The 13719-nt window shown below is 34.2% G+C and overlaps 2 protein-coding genes across 5 annotated transcripts in view; one reads left to right on the top strand and one right to left on the bottom strand.

Moving 5' to 3' along the window:
* Positions 1-13719, bottom strand: part of LOC109542853 (ecdysone-induced protein 74EF) — a 160704-nt gene that overhangs the window by 36686 nt on the left and 110299 nt on the right. Inside the window, exon 1 of one of the 3 annotated variants that reach the window (XM_048668630.1) lies at positions 12422-13330. The exons of 1 other annotated variant lie outside the window; for it this stretch is intronic. In XM_048668630.1, the coding sequence (XP_048524587.1) occupies positions 12422-12986 (565 nt within the window). In that variant the 5' untranslated portion in view covers positions 12987-13330. Of the gene's footprint in view, positions 1-12421; positions 13331-13719 lie in introns of those variants that run through there. One more of the 3 variants, XM_019912288.2, reaches the window with a different exon arrangement.
* Positions 1-13719, top strand: part of LOC109542900 (small nuclear ribonucleoprotein Sm D-like protein) — a 159778-nt gene that overhangs the window by 42026 nt on the left and 104033 nt on the right. The window lies entirely within an intron of this gene.

Genomic DNA, 13719 nt, shown 5'->3' with positions numbered 1-13719 from the left:
TTATTTTCAGGCTAAACAAAGCTGATGACCAGTCAATAAACGGGTTCTGTTTGTGAAACCGGTACCAACATGTTTCAGAAGCCTTTAGCGGCTCTGATGATGACGAAAGGTTCAGTTCTTTCATGATCAGTGAATTCCAAAAATAAACTTATTACTAGTTAGGTTAGTAAACTAACCACGCACATAAACACACACACAAAATCGCTTAAAACGTTTATTTTCGTCGGTGTGTTCCAGAATAATATTGCATCCTCCTTTATTGTCCTCAAATCAGAAAATTGCAAAATAACTGTTAATTTCGCATTGAATCAACCTGGATAAATATCAGTAAAGTCTAACTAAAAATATAACATTTTTAGGTTACAGTTAAGAACGTTATGATAAATATGTCCTTTTGAAATAAGATTTTCGATTAAATGCTGGCAGTGCAAAAATAATTCGCACTGTCAAGAAAATTAGGTCGCATTCGCAATGAATGAGTTTAAGACGGTGGATTATTTATTTTAATTTGCTTAAATGCGTTTATTTTGCATCGTGTGACCCAATTTGATTTAAATTATTGGCGGTCTGAATCCCAACTGGACGATGAGTGGATTTGGAGTTTACGCAACTATTTTCGATTAAACTTCGCCCCTCAACAAACTCAGATTTCAACACAATTTGTGAAACAGAAACATATTTTTTACGTCTTCAAATTTTCTAATTATGAGTTTTCTAATACCGTAGTGGGACTAGCATTAATTCAACGCAACGCAGTGCGCGATTTTTTAATTTACGCTATTCACAATGTAGGTGCACGTCAGATTATTATGATGAAATGTAAAGATTTATTTAGCTCCGGAAATATTGAATTTCCTTGACCTACTTGGCAACAATGCATATATACGTTGTTGTCACTCCATTAGGCAAAAAAATAGTTAAATTAGTGTCAAAGTATTTAATGGACAGTCGTTTAAGTGGGTTTTCAACAATTCAAATCGTGGAAAATAATTTGTTTGCTTTATCAAATTTGAATACAGATCGAAATGGCACTTGAGTGAAACCATAATCAACTGAAAATCTTTATTGACCATCAGAAATTAGACAAGTTTCCGGTTTTCCTCGGCCTTCAATACGGAAAGGAAATAGGTCAATAAATTCCGGGCGAAAAATTTTCCGCTTTACACAGAAAAAACGCTGCTAATTACAACAATGTCGTAAATTGTACAAATGCAAATTAGTGAATATCCTCAATCCATACTGTCGTTTTTCAAAGAATGGCTGCAATCACGCAAAAGATCACGGATGGAACTACCTTCATAGCGTTTCGACACTTGACGAACTGTGCAATACGGTTTTCACAGGTATGTGGGAACTTTTGAAACAATGCATTTAAACCTAAATAGGTAATTAGGTTGGATCTCGAAACTTAACATTACCCTAATTAAACAAGTAAGTACCAGAAACCTCAAAAGACGCGATAAAAAAATAATTCCATCATGCCCAAACCCACGCACCTAAAAAATTATAATCAGAATACCTTTAAAGCCTCCGAAAGGAGGAAATGGTTAACAACCCTTTTCAGCGGCAGGTAAAAATAGTTTTGATAGGTTGACCTACAAAAGAGCTTTTTAACCCATTAAAGGGCCGAACCGTCTTATTTTTTTATCACTCACACATATCTGAGGCGAGATCTATGAATATTTTTTCAGGTTGGGTTGTGTCTGGGGTTTTTTCTAATGAATCCCTTTGATTAGTAAAAAAATAAACAGATACCCATAAACGAGGAAGTTGCGTATTAAATTTCGAGTAAATTTGATAGATCTTAAACAGTTTACTAAAACCCCCAATTAAGGGAAACAAAGGCGTCTTTATGTAGTGAGGCATACATCTTTTCTGGGGCGACGTTGATGGGATTTTAATGTCCATAAAAAAATTATAGGGGGTCGGAAGTTAACTTTATGGGTCGCCGTAAATTAAGATGTTACCCAGATATTCTAGCTTCGGCTACTAAATGCCACCTAAGTTAGATTCCTTAGTTTACCTTCAGGAAATTAATATTTTGTTGGCAAATATGCGACATACTTTTCAATAATTCCAAAAATATATATTAAGGGTGACTGAAAATTGTTAGGTTTAATAGTTTAACGTTTAATAGATAGATTTATTATATTATCCCAAACAATATATACAGTAAACAGTTCCTTCATAAAAAACAGGTTTTATTTACGTTGACGTTTTTAATATAAAATACCTATATTTATACCAATATGTTAGAAACCGTTTGAACTACAGAAATGAGTTTTTGTAAACACACTACCAATATGAAAGCTACTTTTTCGAGAGCTACTGGAATTTATTGAAAGTGCCACACATTTTAAGGTATCGAAAGGGTTTTCACCCCTAAGTTATACAACTCTGGAGAAGCTATAATTTTAACGGCAAACACGGATTTAACTACGGCAAATGCAAAATTAATTTTATCCAAGATGAGTTCTCTCGATTTACTTACTGGGCAACACTAAAGTTAACCGTTTTCGAGTAAAATGTATTTTTATCAATAAAAACAAACATTTTAAAATCGAGTAAGGATCGAAAAAGTAGCTATTGAAAGAGGTGATTCGTCTATAAAAGTTCATGCCTTTAGTTCTAACGGTTTCTAACATATTGACAAACAAACTGGACTAAAATTAAAATATGACACCCTGTACATTCACAACAAAAACAAGGGGAGAAAAATGGAAGAGGAAAAATTGTTTCTTTCCTCATGAGAAATCTGCGAGTTTACGTTGCGACACTTATTTTCAAGAAAATAAAAATAGCATAAAATTTAGTACAAAGTACAAGTACAGGAAATACAAAGTAAATTAGTTTAGCAATAAAAAGCGGAACACAATGAAATATACACAGATAAAAGAATATATTATTGTGTCGCTTCATTTAATGAGGTATCTCAATATTTTCAATTAAATTTAGTGATGAGAATTTTTATTTAAAGTTAAATTCGAATGGAAGGGAGCACCCCTTTTAGGGTTTCAGATTAGGGTGCGTCACTTTATAGTACAATTCAGCAATTGATCAAAAACCTTATTTTAGGATGGTTGCACAACACATCTTCAAAACACTTAATTTTTAAAAGACAGAGTGGCAAACTTGTCCGATTAACAAACGTGTTGTTTACAAAAAGTCAATTTTGGGAGCGATACTGAACAATCGAATTATATGTTGTTTTACTTATATATTGTGTCATACCAAAATAATCTTCAACTTTCTTGTCGTCATTAAGTAATTTTGCTTCAGCGTAAGATTTTCGTCGATTCTTAAAGGGGTTCCCTAAACCAATTTACTTCGCAAATATTCTTTCTGCATCTTCAAAAATCTAAATCTCATAATTACGGTTTTTATGGCCTTACATATTTTCGTGCCAGCAACTTTTTGTCGGTTGATTTCGACGTAGTCCTTATTGCATCGACTTTCATTAATACCGAAAAAAATGCCACTTCAAATATAAAAAAAAAACATTTCTAAGGAAATAAGAGAAATCCTTGTAAAAGAGTTTGAATGTGCATATGTAAAAATAATTGCAGACTTAATTAATTCCGATTAAATCAACTTATGGTATATGACAGGGACAGGACAGACAGAAGCGGATGTCGAAATATTTTAAACGAACAATAATCCTGCCAAAAGCAGTAAACCATTTCGCGTTGTAGGTCCGCTTAAAGCAACAACAAAGGAAACTCAAATATGGCTTCACATAATGACTTCCTCGACACCAAAGATCGCTTATGGTTCCTAAACAGATTGAAACAAATTTTATTTAACGTATCAGCGATTATAATTACACATTGGTGTTCTATTGAAAATAATGTGGATAAAAGATCACATAACAACTCTAAATATTTAGACAAAGATTGTTTTCGTTGGGCAATATCTATTAATCGGTATGGCAAGTTTTTGGCTTCCTCCTGACGCAAGTGGCGCGATCCAACAAAATAATAGAACGATCAGATTTATTTAGTTTAGCGTAAGCGTTTTTGTATTGTCTTCGTACTTTCCCACATTTTTCAGACACGCCCGACTTCCTTTGGCTCGACTTTTAAAAGAAAGGAAGTCTTTAATAATATGCTTATTTCACTATCCGGAAGTGTCAAGGGGCACTTGAGGTTCGTAAAAAGGGGCACGTTCTTTTCTTCCTTGAGACCTACAACTCACAACCTTCAGTTTAAATTCTTTAAAAATATTTGGCCAAATTGCCTAGTTCATTATGTAAATAAGGAACATTTGACATGGAATATTAATAATGCTCGCGGCTACTTAGCGACTGATTGAAATTACACAAATAAAATTTTACTCAATACATTCAGCCCTGAAATCAAAATATGAGAGATGTTAAGAAACCGACAACTATTACTTCCTAAATATACTAGTTACAAGATTTTCAAAACGGTCGGTTCTTGCGTATTAGCTACGACCTTCATCGCACAGGAAATTGCGTTTAGTCTGAAGAATATCATTAAAGATAAGGCGGGATGTTATTTGAATTTATTTAATGGTATTTTATTAAAATTCTAAAACACTCTAATGGCTAATTGAATCCTAAAAATGCCAGCGGCAAAGCAAAAATATCTTTAGGCTATACGAGATTGTTAATTCAATATTAATGAATTGATCAAAAGTGGATCTGCCTGAATTCACACCTAATTCCAAGCACTTTTAAAACAGCGATATAGAAAAATCAAATACTTAATGCGCGATTTTCACTATAATATTAAACAAATACCACATAGATATGAATGTATTACTTAAGTAGTTTTTAAACGAGACTTTTAATTCGGTTCATATAATTAGAAGAATTGCTACTTCAACTCTATTGTTTAAAACAAACACCGGCTGATTCTAGTTCAAGAGTCACTTTACAGTCGAGATACCTTACATTTATTTACAATTTAGGAAAGTTTTTTACTTTTCGCTGTCTGTATGATATATTTATAAAACCCAATAAAACTTAATAAAAGTGTCGAAGAAAAACAAGGAATAGATCAAAATGTCGGAGAGCTCATGTTAAAAATCCTTGGACAGTCACGTGTTGTATTGTTTTGTTTAATTAATTATTGTAAAACAAAAGCATATCAAGGTAATTAATCATATTTGACTTGGGTAAAGTAAGATTATTGCAGATTTTTGAATGAGGATTAAATGGTATTGAATGCGAATATTTTGATGTTTACACTTAAATCAGGTTTGAAATTATAAACCAATTGCACATATATTTTTTAAACACTTCCCGACGCCCGATCGATATAAACAAAATAACCAAATTATGTAACACTGATTTTCCATGCTAATTTTAATGTGGGAAAACGCATTGAGCTTATTTTAGAAAGCCTCGTAAAACGATTTGTTAAATTGATATGTTTTCAGATATTTGGGAGCTAGACACGTTTTGTAAATCTGACTCATTTTCCGTTTACAAATAATTAGCTTCATGCCTAAATCCTTAAATTGTCCGGTAATAAATAACTGTTGTACAACTTATTTAACACTGTATCATAATAATTTTATGAGTCTGGCATGTGTTGTAACTTAACTTTTATTAACTGATAGGAATACTTGTACCAACATTTTGATTTGTTTATGTACTTCCAAATAACTTCAACGTAACCTAAATTTGCATGCGTATTGAATTAAATGCTTTGTGGTTGATTTGGAAAATAAATCTGTTCATCTTATTTCAGATTCCAATTGGACTGGACCATGGCATTTAATTTTCTAGATATTATTATATCTGTCCGACAATTAGGGCGAAAAAATGCGAAATTGTAACAACTTGTCTATCTCGGAGTCATAACAAATTAGACTAACACCATTGATTTAAAACACCACGGTGATAAATTATATTTTTTCTTGCTAGCCAGTATGCCACAGCCTTAACCTAGTTAGATGTAGCTTGTTTACGAATGCAAGTAGCATAATTCCTTACAAAATGTTTACAGACTTAATAATATTACGAATGAAAGCAAAAATGGTGTAATTTATGATGCCGTGCGTAATTTTTCAAATTGTCTTGCTAAGGCGCCTATTTAGCAAAAAATCACCTTTTCCCATTCTTACTGATTTACATAAACAGCGAAAAGATCATGGCGAGAAAATAGCGAATATTGAGTAAAGTTGATAGTTTAATTATTTAATTTGTTACTTTTTATACGAAACATGATAATTAATGCAATGAAAAATATTCGACATGATCCACCGGTTTTACTAATATTTCTATTAAGCAAATTTTCTACAAAGTAAACGCAAGTGCATGTTGCTGCATAGATCAAGAGCCAGTTACCGTGTGCAAACGAGCATTTGTGTGTAAAATTGCAGATTTCATTTACTTTCTTTAGAATTTCTCCGTGGCCTAGTTCCTTCAGCGTCAAAATGCAATTTTCTCATCTATGCGTATTCCATATATCGGGAAAAAATTTCGTTCGGTTTCGTTTTTGCTACACCAATTACTAGATATTGACCTCAATCGTCAAAAGGAAAACGGTTCGAGTGATTTTACTTTCATGAGCAATCATTCAATAAGATGTGTAATTGATAATTATTGATTAGTTTTTAATTTAGAATTTTTAGAAGGTGCCCAGAGACCAGACTTAGCTAATGCATACTTTTGAAATTTGCAGTTTATATTCAACTTCCAAATCATCACATATGTAACGTGTTAATTTCGCAGTGTCAAATCTACATGAATCTGCAAAAGCTGAAATGTTCCACTTTACCAGAAAATAGATAGTATTTTCGGAAACGTGACGAGGAAAAAATTAATAGACACGTGGGTGATTTTTCAATAACACTAATAACAAAACATCGTTTTCATTGAAAAAGTGTCAAACAAATTGCGCTTTTTTCCACCGGCTAATTAATAGAGAGATTAGCATGATGAAAAATGTATACAATAACTTTAGGATCGGTGTTATGCGGAATTCTTGTTGTATTCGGCCATGAAGTGTTTTGGGTATTTTTCTTATAGCATTTAACCTTATTTATATTTCCTGGATAGTTTCAATAACGCTGCTATAATAAATATGTAGAAAGCTTGTAGGACAAATAAGTGTAAGTTTATAGAAGTGACAATTCGATAGGTTGTTTCGTGTAGTCCAAATTTTTTCAACTGATTGTTGAAACTAAAAAAAGAACAATTAGACAGGAAGCAATTCGTATATAATGTTGTATCTGTGCTGGTAATTACGAGCTAGTTAAGATAATAACATTCTCTTCGATACTTCATAGAAATTTTTATCAAATTTTATTTGAGGTCATTTCACTCAATCTGCATTTTTTTATTTCATCTTTTATTGCATGTATTCTGTGGCAGTTTTAGTCATTAATTCACTACAAAACCATTCAATTACATTTCTGAAAGCATGATAATCTAATGAAATGATATGAAACAATACTGAACATTACTAATCTTATTTGGATTAGTTCGATTTTTACAACGCAGCAGGTTATTACAGATTTTTGCTTGGATATTGTGTAGAGGTTTGCGTTTAATATCTATTCAATTTGAAATATACAAACTGATGCTTTTCAAAGTAGGATGGCTTTCGTGAGCACTTGCTGAAAATTCCGTACATAAAAATAAAAATTCAAAACTGAGGGTTTTAGAAAATTCACAAAGGGCACCTGCAATTTTAAAAACGTGTCAACTAAAAAGTACTTAACCAGTTAGCATTTTTATTGCCTTAAATACAAACTAAAATACTTAAAATCCATTTAAATTAAATCGAGTCCAATTCTCGTAACCGTCTGCATAATCATATTATCTTAGTAAAAAACACTACGGTTTCCTAGTTTTATTATTTTAATTGCAATTTATTAAAAAATCTGCAATGGAAAAATCGCATTGGTGAATGAGATTTGACAATATGCTCAACAAACTTAATATTAAAAAATTAAGCGAGCGAAACTAATTTGCTACGTTGCTCTCGACGACAAAAACCCTCGCTTCGGTTTTGAGCCTATTAACTCTATAAACTATTAGTTTCGGGAGTGTCATTTTCAGGCTAAATCCAGCTGGTGAGAACTAATAGACTCGAAACCGGTCCTGGACGTGCCCGAAATTAGCACATTTCAAGACCTGAACTTATGAAAACTTGTTACGGGCTTTGAAAACGCCAAAAGCTTCATTGTTTTTCATTCAGGTAATATATTTTTAACATTTCCGTCTTAACATAAGGTTTGCCATTTTTGAGTTTGTCCTGCTTCTATAAACTGACTCGCTCTTAATAATCTACTCCTTTGAGGGCTGAAAACGGTGTTTCTAATATTTAGCAGTAAAGCATCAGATTTAAGTCCCAACTTTTTGATTGAAACACTCCGAATTTTCGATAAAAAGCAATTCTCTTAATGAAGGTAAACAACATTTTTGGTAATTATAGAGAGTCATACTATAGGAAAATTTTCGAACCGACCGCATTCGACTGAAAACAAATAGCGCAACTTTGAGTCATTTCCAGACTGTCGAAATACGCTAAAGCCGCAATAGAAATCGAATTCCAAACATATGGCAAATTACCAGCGCAGGTGGCAAATATTATTCAAAAGTACATAAAAAACTTAACCAAACAGATACGATTAAACGGTTTGAACATCTAAGACAATTACAATAGCTTTAAGCTCGACGTTTATTTGAATTTCCTTCTCTGATCACGTATGCAGAAAAAAACTTCCATTAAACAAAAACAGAGACATTAAGCGTCCAATGTTTAATTACGATATTATGATTATTTGTCATTGCAAGTTTAAGACGCGTGGCTGCAAGTCTACGTCAATTTATTTAAATGATCAAACCTGATTCGATAAGCAACTAGCGAAAACAACAAATAAAAAAGGAATATCTGATTGAGCTAAAACATTCCTTTATATCAGTAGTTTGGCAAACATTTTCCAGTCCCGGTTTTTCTTTCAAAAAGGTCCTGTAATATGATGTGGAGCTGTATAGCGCCGGAACATTTGAGCATCGATTTGGGCCGCTTTCACTTCCGCATTTCTATTGATTTTCCAGGTTTGCCCTCTTCTTGCCCTGACCTACAATAAGGGTTTCCCGACGCCTACGCTAATATTAACGTTTCCTTTGGTAGCTGCTATTGGCTTCAGTTTATAAGTAGCAACAACAGACTAGAGGCTTTATATAATCCGCCGACTTTTGCATCCGGATTTACTGTATCTAAGTAAAAGTGGGGCGATAATTCCCAAAATTCTAGATATAAACAATAATCAAAAGATAACTGGGCAATTAAAGTTTAAAATAGACTCGAAATTCAGACGGAACGCGATTACTTAATCCCATGCAGTTTTGTGTTTATTTTGTTTCTAATAACTTAACCGAAATTTCAACAAAATACTGATAATGAGCAAAATTATAGTTATAAATTGAGTGCCAAAAGTCTGATTACAACATACCAACTAATTCCTATAACCTTGGCAGCGCGTATCTTCTTAAACACGCACTTAATTTTCTTGCAAGAGTAATTAGCTTACCGATCATTTGTAAAATAATTTTTTTACTGATAAGCTCATGCAGACTAACGCGTCGTGATTAAATGCAATGCTGTGAACTTGAAAGCACAAATGCAATTTGTTGACCCACGATGAAATTAGTTAACTCGCCTAACCAGAATAAACTTGCAGAGAAAGAAAGCAAAAAGTAAAAACTAGTTTCATTTGGAAATTTTTCATAGTTGTTGCCGTTGTAGTCGGCATGTTTCCAATAAAAAAATCAATCAATACCACCCCCTATTCTTCAGTTTTCAAACATAACGGCTGGAAGACACCGACAAAGAACAGATTTCCAATTCGATAGGCTATTATATGTAAAAAAAATCTTAATTCGCACATATTTACAGTTGTTGAATGCCTTCGAAAAAAATGGCACAAAAAACAGTTACCTAATAACCTGCGCCTCCTATGACAGTGAAATATTTTTGTAAAGAACCCACCCCAGTAGGTAAACGAGCCCGAATACTTAGACCTCTCTGGATGGTACCTAGCTTTTAAATAGCTTAGGTGTTTTTTAAGGAGCCATCATCAGGGTTTTACACAGAAAACCTTTAGCTGTTTTCAAATTGTAGTTTCACGAATATGATTTGATACCAGCTTTTTGGTAATTTATGCCGACAGATTCGTAACGTGTCTGTCCTCGTTGATCTCACCCCCAGCACATCTGTCAGATATGGGGGTAAAAAATGTGGCAGGTACAAAAAATCAGACTCTACCTGCACATATCTATTAAATGGGCTTTTCAGGGGAAGAGGAAAGGCTGATATAACGGGGCTTTTCACTAATATAAGTAGGTCAAACATATTGGGTAGCTGCTCTTTTTATAATGATAGCACCGGTACCTCTACCCAGATTGAGTTACCGTTTTATTAAAAAGGAAATAGGGTTTTTATTAAAATTTTCGCGGGTGGTAGATGACTAGCGTATGAACTAATGAAATACTTCACAATATTCGCAATATAACTTGGATTATTAAGTTTCAAGTGTATTTATTAATGTCCTATCACTAGTCTAAAAGTTGTTCCCGGAAGGTAGATGGACTAAGATGATGATATCGCGACAGAGACCTAATGTGGAAGTCATTTCCGGACATTTCAGATGTTATTTGCATTTTTTGCATATTAAAACAAGGATGTCTCAACCACACAATAGAAGCCTTAAGTCAAATGAGTATAAACATGTAGAATCGACAATAAGTTTGGGAGACTGCTCTTGGCAGATATTTTTGTTCTCAGAAAATGTAAGCAAATACTTCTGGATATTTACGAAAGCTAACACACGTTCGTATTTTACCAGTTAGTCGAATTATTACCAATATATGACCAATTATCTGCAATTGCCTTAAAAATCAGTAAATAACGGCCACTAATTTATTTATTATTATTTGTCATCCACGCACTTGAATTTTTCAATAAATTACAACAGAATGGGAATATTTGGATTTCCGCAATGACCGGAGATTTTTAACACAATTGTAATAACTCGCTTGCTGCTGACGCAGGTAATTCGTTCTATAAATCCTACAGGAAATTAAATCAACAGTAGGTGATTATGGATTCAAGACACAATATTAATTATTGCTCAGGCCATAACAATTATTGTTCAAATAATAGATCTTAGTGACGCATTAATTGTATGTCTTCTCTTTTCTTTGCTTTCGTGCCATAAGTTCTCGCAATTTGGCAATTGCAACACTTTCAGTTCGTACTCATGACCAACGGCTACACGTTTAATTTTAGTTCCATTCAATTGTTTCTCCTGTTTATTCAAGCAATTTCAAATCTATTTTCCAAACGATTTGCGTCAATAATGTGATTTGCAAGTGTAATGCCTTCCATGCGAATTTGCAGTTATGTAATCACACTTAATTTTTCGAATGCTTTCAGTTCCGGAAAAAGTTTTAGATCCTCCTGGAAACGTTTATCATCCTGGAGTTCCAAAACTACCTTCAAGTTGATTTGTCTACACCTCATTAATTGCAAGTACAGGAAATTTGGAAAAATAAATTGTTAATTGAGGCTACAGGTGGGTTTGGAAATCGCCATTCCACTGCTTATTTTGGTTGAGTTCAGATGCCCGAACTGGATTCTCAATTGGTGCTTTTTCTCATAAGAATCTTGAATTTTTATTAGAGTTTAGTCGATTTTTCTATTCGCCCTCAACCAGTGGAAAATGTTTTAAGAACATCCTGACTTGCTTACTTATATTTCTACTATTCAGTAGGATTTGCTTTCATGAATAATCTGGAAACGCATTTAATTTTTTTATCTGAACTAACATTTTGTATCACAAATCCATACAAAAAAAAATTGTGAATAACTTTATACATCTTCCAAACAGCACCAGCTCAGCGAAACAGGAAGCGTGTGTTTTTAAAAATAGATTTAAAACTGTTGTTTCTGATCTTTAAATATCCACGAATTGGCTTCGACTTTGAGATAAATATTAGTGTTAAATTTCAATAAATCGGACGTGCTCCTCGATTATACCAGTCTATGGGCAGTATTGGGAATGTGCGTCGAAACCTCTTAGAGCATGAAACCAGACTAATATCAAAATAATTCTTCTGGTGTGTGGGCAGTGGCTAGATGAGGGATAGTAGAAGATTGTAGTTTAAGGACAAGAATAACAGTTGATGTGAGTGTGAGCATCTATTGAAATAATCGAGAGCACACAATGGAAAAATATAAACATTCTTCTAATAACTGTCACACCCTTTGATAAGTACATCTTGAAAAAAGGATGATTGTCCAACTAGCTGATGAAAATATTTGAAACAAAGTGGGTGCAACCACCTGACTTCTGATATTGCAGGGAAGTTTTTCAGTAGGTACAACTTCGTTCTAATTAAACTTAATCTAAACGGTGAATTCGAGCAATGAAAACTTACATCTCTTAATCAGACTCTTCTTATATGGTTTGCAATCGGCATCATCTTGAATCAACAGCTTGTCATCCGTATCATCGCTTTCCGTTCCTGAATCTCTATCAGTCTGCCGATTAGGGCTGCCGCTTCTATCGAAATTGACCCTTAAATCCAAAGGACTTTCATTGTCTTCATTATTTTCCACGTCTATGTCATTTTTCACGGTATCTCCATTTTCGCTCGTGTCCATATCTTCGTAGTTTCGGTTCTTGGTTTGGTCAATTACAGTCAAGCGGGCTTCGTTGGAGTTATCATAAGAGTCGATGGGAAACGGTTTTGGAGATCGTTCGCGATTTTCCCGCGGACTGATCAGCTCAAACTCAACATTAGTGTTGTGCCTGATATTGGCTAAATCGTAAGGCGACTTTGAGTTAGGACGATCCGGTTCCGAGCTGTGCCTCGGACTGCCCATGTTATGATAGTCTCGGTCTAATGTTTCCTGCTTAATGAAAATCCTTTGAGGAGCTAAATTTGAAATGAGAGGCATTTCGGCGATTTTTTGATGGGGCTTGAGCATGATCATTGTCATCTTTGTGTACTCACTGGAGCGTTCGTTTTAATTCAAAGTCCATCAGTTAGTAGAAACATGCTATTTGTGAGCAGCTAAAGTCTCAATGTTTTTAAACGGAGCGCTTCACTCACAGTTCCAATTTGAGTAAACGTAAAATCCAAAATATGAAATGTCACTTAGAGCCGAGCGGCGAGGAGGAAGCAAAGAGTGTCCGCGGAACTCGAAAAGTTGCAACCGCACTAAAATGTGAGGAGGATATAAGGCGGTACCGGCAAATTAAGTAAGAAATAACTCCCGCTAGCAGAAATCACTTCTACCGTAGTCTGATATCTATAACCCACTAACTCCAATTTGGATTTCAATGTGCCGGCTCACGACGTACCGTGTTAAGGTCCAATCGGAACAGTTCGCGGATCTTCGGAAGCGAAACGAAAGGGAAATCGCCTGGGTCTGGGTTGGCGCAGGAGGTGTCTTGTTGGTGTAGGTTAAGGTATAAGAATATGAGATGTGTTGTCGCTTCACTCTCTTCCTTAGCGCCTTGCTCGGATCGAGGATAGACTATGGTCTATTCTCGACGTGAGTCTCGATCTGAATTTCATGTCATAATGAAATAGATGCGATTTTTGGGTGGAAATTGCAAATGTGCAATTTTTTTATGTTTCACCTATACATTATTGGCTCATAATACCTTAGAGATGAAACATATAATAATATCCATAACAACCGCAGGGCATTGTTAGCGGGCATTATA

This window comes from Dendroctonus ponderosae, unplaced genomic scaffold (genome assembly GCF_020466585.1).
Source record: "Dendroctonus ponderosae isolate FM_Combo_2020 unplaced genomic scaffold, Dpon_F_20191213v2 Dpon_F_20191213_7, whole genome shotgun sequence".
NCBI classification, from domain to species: Eukaryota; Metazoa; Arthropoda; class Insecta; order Coleoptera; family Curculionidae; genus Dendroctonus; species Dendroctonus ponderosae.
The sequence above is the reverse complement of the archived record's forward strand: the minus strand, read 5'-3'. Positions and strand labels throughout refer to the sequence as shown.